We start from the raw sequence: 7,500 nt of genomic DNA, 5'->3' as shown, positions 1-7,500 counted from the left end.
ATATATATATATATATATACGCACGCGCGTCTGTGTTTGTGTGTGTACGCACACGCGTTTGGATTCGTGTGTGCATGCGTGTGCGTGCGTGCATGCCTGCATGTATGTGTGTGTGCATGCGCGTGCTGCATGTGTACATGCACATGTGTGTGCACTTTTTTGTGAATGTGTGTATGTGTGTGTGTGCGCGTGCATGTGTGTGTGTGTGTGTGTGTGTGTGTGTGTGTGTGTGTGTGTGTGTGTGTGTGTGTGTGTGTGTGTGTGTGTGTGTGTGTGTGTGTGTGTGTGTGTGTGTGTGTGTGTGTGTGTGTGTGTGTGTGTGTGTGTGTGTGTGTGTGTGTGTGTGCATGTGTACGTGTACATTTACATGTGTGTGTGTGCACGTGCTTGTGAATGCGTGTGTGCATGCTTGCTTGCGTGTGCGTGTGTGTGCGCGCATGCATGTATACGTGTGTGTGTGTGTGTGTGTGTGTGTGTGTGTGTGTGTGTGTGTGTGTGTGTGTGTGTGTGTGTGTGTGTGCGTGTGTGTGTGTGTGTGTGTGTGTGTCTCCATCTTTCTTTTTCGGGGAGTTGACATCCTTTTTTTTTTATTATGTTCTGAAATACTTGTAGGTAAGGTGGATCGCAGAGGGGGTGGTGATCAGATTCAGGAAAGTATTGATACTTGCATAGATTGGGCAAAAGATTGGCAGATGCAATTTAACCTGAGCAGGTGTAAGGTGTTGGGGATGGGAAAGAACAATGAAAATAGAGATTACAGGATGTAAGGGGTAATTTTGGAGCGTGTCACACAGGAGAAGGATCTGGGGGTGGTAATAGATACGGGAGGTAAGCAGGCAGCACAATGACAGGCAGCTATTGGTAAAACAAATAGGGTTTTAGGTTGTTTTAGGAGGGGGATCAATTATAAATTCAAAGCGGTGGTGTTAACATTGTGCAGGAATTTAGTGAGGACCACATCTGGAATATTGTGTGCAGGTTTGGTCACCACAACTCAGGAAGGACATAGATGCCATTGAGAGGGTTCAGCTCAGGTCTACTTGATTGATTCGCTAGACTCAGCTATGAGGAGCGGCTGAAGGAGACAGCACTTTATACATGAGAAAGGAGGCGGTTATGAGGAGATATGATAGAAATGTTTAAGATAATGAAAGGTATTGATAAAATTAGTGTTGAATTATTCAGCAGAGTAGACAGTGATCAGACCATGGGTCATGGCCTGAGAGAGTGAGAGTTAAGACGGTAGTGAGACAGGGGTCTTTTACTCCTCGTGTAGTTAATGCATGGAATGGTCTCCCTAGAAAGGTAGTGACAGCAGAAGCAGCAGATAAGTTCAAATTGGAATCAGATGCATAGATTTATGTATCGAAGAAGTTAAGGAGTTATGGAAATTGAAGGTTATGGGGATGTTGGCAAGACGTTTCGGTAGTTTGAGCATTGATGGATGATTGTGTGCATATGTACGGAGTGCTGTCGGTCGGGGTCTCGTCAAGTGGTGTTGTGTGGTCGATGTGTTTTTGTTTTTTAACCAAGCCAACAATTTTTTTTCTTCTTCAAAAAACACTTCGTTAAGAAGCAAAACAAAACAAAAACATTTTGCATTTTCTTATTTTGATCTTCTGTTGATAAATTAGTTTGGTGTTGATGTGGTGCAGGCATGATGGGCTTTATGGCCTCCATGTGTCTGATTTCCTTGTATTTCCTCGTACTTCATGAAATGGTTTAAAGTATTAGATCCGGGGTGTTTTGATACACACGGTATAATATAAAGGCTTGTTTAGCTGGTATTGCACATCGTCATTTGGGGTTGGAAGTGCAGATTATTTTTTATTAGCAGAGTACTCGCCCAATGGGCGATCTTCTTCCAAGCATGCAGCACTGTTCTTCTGACATGCTTTTATTTGGGCAGCGTATAGGTAACTGACAGCTCTGAATAAGCAAAAAAAGAAAAGAAGAAATAACCCGGGTTACATGTATGAAGCAAAAATGTGCCTTCTCCTTATCATTCAAAACACCTCACTGCACTGGAAAATGTGGGGACAGGAATATGTTCTGTCAATGGTGAAGACCTGGAGGAATGCTACATGATACACAGTTACATGGAGAATTTGTGTCCCCCCCTCCCCACCTTCCAAGACCCCATGCAAAGATACCCCCCCCTACATTAATTGGCGTCATGCTGATCCTCTGTCGCAATTCTGGATGTAATTGGCCTTGTACTGTAGGATGAGTAGCACAACAAACAAACAAACAAACACTGGTCCGTGAATTATAGTAATGATTAAAAGAAATATAGTCAAAGCTTGTGAAAGAGTTGGAACACAGAACGGATCAGGACGTGACATAACAAAAATTAATAACAGAAAGAGAAGGGGAAAATGCCAGCAGCAGGGCCAAGGGAGAAAATAAATGGAGGCAGACAAACGGGATATGGGTAACGTTGAGGGAGAATGCAATGAGTGGACAATATGGATAGAGAAGCAAAGTTTTGGGAGGGGTCGGGGGTGGTTTAACGGGTGGAGAAAAGATCATGGTTTTGAATGGGGATGATCTGAGATGGTGGTGAAGAGCTGCTTGAAGAGCTGGAGGGAAGAAAGAGGTTGAGGAGAATGTGGAAGTTGGTTTCACAAGTAGGAAAGAAGGGAGAAAGTGGAGATGAGCAGTGGTTCTGGATAGAGTTTTACAAGAAGGGGCTTGCTGGTGGAATATATGTGCCCTGCAGATACTTGGGAAGGGTGGTGCAAAGCATGGAAAGAGCAGAGGGTGCAAGACCAGAAAGGGGGTGGAAGAAGACGGAGCGATCACCGACCTGTCGTCGGTGATGGCGAAGTGATAAGCTCATAGACTCAGCTTGATCGTGAGAGATTCCAATGATCATGAAGGCCTTGGTTTCCACGGTGTTGAGCACGAAGCAAGATGTGAGGCAGGGGAGCCAGCCCAGAGGGGGAGAGCATTCTCCATCAAGCTGTGGCTGATCGTGAGATCTAAGCGATTGAGTGAGGATTGTTGAGAATGTAGATGGGATGGTGTACCTTTACCATACGGTCCCTTCAGAGAGACACAGTGAGAGTGCGAGATTTGTCATGGTTAAAGGACATATTGCAAGTGTTTGACCATCATTTTATTTTATTTTTTTTAAGGTCCGAAGAGAGCGAAAAGGCTGCAGCCTGCCTGCCTTCCTGTCAGAGAAATGAGGAATGTCATGGCATCGGGTGGAGTCATTAGCAAATAGATAAAGAGGATTTTCCAGAGAGTGAGAGAGAGATAATTTATGACTATCATGAATATGACTGGGTCTAGAACACTGCCTTGGAGCCGTCCAGCTTTGACAGGGAGAGGAGATGAAAGAATTTCATTGAGAGCCACACATTGGCTACGAGGGTAGAGGAAGTCAGTAAGCCACGTGTAGAGTTGGCCTTGGATGCCATAAATATGCAGAGAGTTTGCAGAGTAAGGCAGGATGCCAGACGATCAAAAGCATGAGATGTCTGGAGAGATGGCCCCAATGTCATTTCTGACATTGAGGGCCTCCATCCATTGTTGGGTGAGTTGAAGCAGCATGTCTATGGTAGAGTGACCTTGTCTGAAACCAAGTTGGTGATCTGAGATGACATTGTTGGAGAAGAGGAAGGATTTTTTTTTTTTTTAATCAACTGTAATGATGGATTCAATGATCTTGCTGATGATTAGAACTAAACTGATAGGCTTGTGTTTAACAGGATCCGTTTTTGCACCTTCGGTGATGGAGTTTATAAGCCTGGTATTGGCTTAGTGGTTAGGGTGGTGGTTTGGGATCCCAGGGTCCTGAGTTCAAGCCCCGTTGGCTGCTGAATTAACACCAGGGGGTTGACTCAGCCTGCCATCCTTCCGAGGTTGGCGAAATGAGTACCAGTGTACTGGTCCCGGTGTATGCCCCGGTGAGAATAGGTGTACCATATCCCTGTGTCGTAAGAGGCGACCAGGGTTGCGTCAGGAAGGGCATCCGGCGTAAAACATGTGCCAAATCACTATGCGGATCATACGGATGATCCGCTGTGGCGACCCCTAAACCCCTGCACAGCAGGGAAAAATGGCTGTAAAAACGGTGATGGAGTTTATGTTTTCACCCCCCCCCTCTCTGTTTGTCTTGTTCGTTTGTGTGTGCAGGATATATCAAAAAGGTGCTGACGGATCCGGATGAAATTTGGTGGACAGTTTGGGTGTGTGACAAGAATGAACCGATTAGATTTTGGTGAAGGTCCGAATCCGAATCCAACTATGAGAATTTTTTTTAAGTGAGTCTTCACCATTGAGAGATGGGGCTCAAAAAAACGAGATATATCATGGTATTTCAAAAATGTATTGGGTCAGATATGTTCTCGTGGATCAGGCATTACATGTGGAGATATGCGCTCTTCCGAGTACCCTTCTAGTTTATGTCATGCAGTGATGTTGGCAGATTTCCAAGCAGATGGATGATGACTGAGGACAAATAGGGTGAAAAGGGCACAGACAGAGAGAGAGAGAGAGGAACGGCAAGAGCAGCAGAGCAGGTTTTCAGAACATGTGAACTGATGCTTGGTCTTTCGAGGAAAGGTGCATATGGAGAGTCATTGAGTGTGGAGGTGCAGCTAAAATGTCGTTCTGGAGGAGGTGCAAATTGTACTCGAGCGTGTTTTGTGAAGTATACGAATGCCTGGAGGAAGGTGGCCTTCCATCATATCAAGTCCATGGACGCAGTAATAAAACTTTCATGACCATCTTGTAATTGCCTCCAAGAGTACAATAAGTTGTTGTGGGTTGCTTGTTTGGTGATATTCCACCTCTTTGTTTGTCTTCAGATGGAATGTCATTGCATGTAGACAGATGATTGTCACTGATGCCTTCACTGTCTCGTTTGTTCAGATGATGAACGTAGAAGTCTCAAGAATGCTTGCACCGCATTTCCCTTACATTCCTGATGTTTAAATAATTGGTTGCTCTTGCTTTTGCGCGTCATAAAAAACATAAGCTGTATGCACATGTCCCAGCATTTTGGTGACTCGATGCTTAGTTTAAAGACGGTTACTGTTGTGGGAGGAAGAGTAAATATCAGCAGGTATTTGGTGGAACGTTGTTAGAGGTTAATAGCTGCACAAAAACCGGTTTGCTTCAAATATGTGCCATATCGCTTCTTTCCATTTAGCATGTTCCATCCATCCACCCATTCCATTGGGACCACACTCTGCACTGAGCGTTGGTGCTGTTGAAGCAGTCTCCTGGCTATTAGGCACAATCCTGGACGGGTCGCCACGCCGCCGCAAGATGCTCGAATGGCTCAATTATCCCAACGAGCTGGTACTCATTTTGCCGACCTCGGAGGGATGACAGGCTGAGTCAACCCCACCTCGTATTAATTCAATGGTAAAGTGGGATTTGAACTCAGGATCTTGGGATCCCAAGCCCGCCACCCTAGCCATGAGGCCAACACGAGGCATGTTTTGAAAATGTCCTTGTGTAATGGGCTGCACACGTGTTTTCGAGAAACCCCTCCCCCCCCCCCCCCCCAGCATGTTCCAGCGAAGCTTTATTTAACATTTGGCTCGATGAGAACCGAGCTTTCAGATATTGTCTTTATTGTCGGTGACAGCCTGAGGATATTTCGTCACGTGCATCTGATTTTTTTTGGTGAAGAGGTTGTTCAACATAGTTGCATGACTGAAAGAAGAGGTGGTGTTGTCCATGCAATGCAGTCGTGTTTATGCCCAATTGTGGTGGTTCAGTTGCTGTTGGTTTGTATTTCTTTCATAGCTGGTATTAAGGATCTCGATTATCTGAGTGAGAGGAACGATTTGTTCATATCATTTCCACATACCTTGTTTATTTATATCATAAGAGTTATCGCTGGGCTGCTGAAACGTTTCACTGTGTCACCCGTCTGCCTCATTCGGAAGAACTAGTCGCGTGAAATTCATTTCAACACGGGTGTGTTGCTGGGCCTTGCCTGGTTTTTAATCCTCCGTCAGCAAATATTAAGAGTGGTGAAGAGGTGGTCCAGTAAATTTTGTGATCAGAAACACTGCATCGTATTTCATGGGACGAACGCCAGATTGCTTGGTGCTCTATTTCAATGCTGCTGCAGCTCGCAGAGCCAAGAACCTCCAGCAGCAGTGATGCAACAACTGGCAACATTGTCTTCGGCTCATTTAAGCTTGCAACAAATTTCTTATGAAGGTCGAGGTGTTACGTGGTGACCGGACCCGGTGTCTAATGGATGGTTCGAGCGTACTCTCTTAAGTCTGGAAGGTCGGTGTGGTTCGAAACCCGTCCGAGTCATGCCAAAGACTTTTTTTTGTTTTGTTTTTTTCAAGGTAAGTGCTGCTTCCATACTTGACGCTCAATATTTAAGAGGATAGAGAACTGTACAAACAATGCTGCAAAGGCAATGGCAAAGCACCCAGTACTACCCTTGCCAAGAAACTGCTTCGGCAGCCCCAATGCTCTGTAAGTAGAGTATGGAACAGGTTTTTAGGTTAGTGGTGGTGATTTATTATTATTATTTTTTCCTGATGTGCTTAAATTATTTATTAAATATTGTGAGCATCTTTGCTAAAATTATGTCATAAATATTAAAGCATGGTTCCAAAGCAATAGGAAGAAAGCTTGGCCTGGTCGAGCTGCTTGGTATCTCACCTTTGACAAACAACGGCACTGTATTATAATATTTTTTTGTTTTTTTTTGTATACACTGTCGAGGCTCGTATGAGAGCCAACACACATGAACACACAACAAGGAGGGTGGGAGAGGGAAGGAAAAAAAAACAGTGGGGAACAGAGACATGAGAGGGAGAGGGATGGGGCAGGGTACACAGGGTAAACAAGATGGACACTACAGGGACTTTCAGGAAGGAAAGCAGGGAATTTGAAGGAGGTGAGTTGGGGTGGATTAGCGCGGGTATAAATGATTGTGGTTTAGTATGGGGGATATTTGATGATATTGAGATAAGAGATGGTGGTGAACAGCTGTTTTGAAGACCTGGAGGGAAGAGTGGGATTGAAGAGAGTGGTGGGGGGAAAAAAAAAGAGTGAAGGTGAGCAGTGATTCTTGATTTTGGTAGTTTTATCAGAAGGGGGTTGTTGGTGCCCTTTGAGCGCCCCTGCAGAAATATGGTGGTGACTTATCTCAGACAGAGCATGGGGGCGGCAGGGGGGGGGAGGCCAGAGAGGAGACTGTAGAAGACAGAATGACTACCGACCTGTCTGTGGTGAGAGAGTGAGAGACCTAAAGTCTCAGCCTCATCGAGGGAGATACCGATGATCCTAAATGCCTTGGTTTCCACTGCGTGAAGCCGAGAAAGGTGGGAGGCAGGAGCACCAGCCCAGAGGGGAGAGCAGTACTCCATCAGGCTGTGGACGAAAGCTTTGTACGTGGTCATGAGCTCAGGTGTGCCAAGGAAGGACTTTGCACGACAGCGTATGCCCAGTCGGTGACTGGCTTTGGAGGCCAGGTTGGAAATGTTGCTTTCCCACTTGGAAATGTGG

General features: G+C 45.3%; 1 protein-coding gene across 7 annotated transcripts in view; it reads left to right on the top strand.

Annotated features, from left to right (window-relative positions):
- The window catches only part of LOC147022201 (5'-AMP-activated protein kinase subunit gamma-1-like), a 114,714-nt gene that overhangs the window by 478 nt on the left and 106,736 nt on the right, over positions 1-7,500 (top strand). The window contains exon 1 of one of the 7 annotated variants that reach the window (XM_085892876.1): positions 5,705-5,750. The exons of 2 other annotated variants lie outside the window; for them this stretch is intronic. In XM_085892876.1, the coding sequence (XP_085749002.1) occupies positions 5,720-5,750 (31 nt within the window). In that variant the 5' untranslated portion in view covers positions 5,705-5,719. Of the gene's footprint in view, positions 1-5,704; positions 5,751-5,902; positions 6,330-6,825; positions 6,890-7,500 lie in introns of those variants that run through there. 4 more of the 7 variants (XR_015061112.1, XM_085892874.1, XM_085892881.1 and 1 more) reach the window with 4 other exon arrangements.

The sequence above is a fragment of the Eptatretus burgeri genome, chromosome 8 (assembly GCF_056783735.1).
Source record: "Eptatretus burgeri isolate ZD-2024b chromosome 8, Ebu_testis_v1, whole genome shotgun sequence".
Classification (NCBI taxonomy): Eukaryota; Metazoa; Chordata; class Myxini; order Myxiniformes; family Myxinidae; genus Eptatretus; species Eptatretus burgeri.
This window is presented reverse-complemented; position numbering and strand designations above follow the sequence as displayed.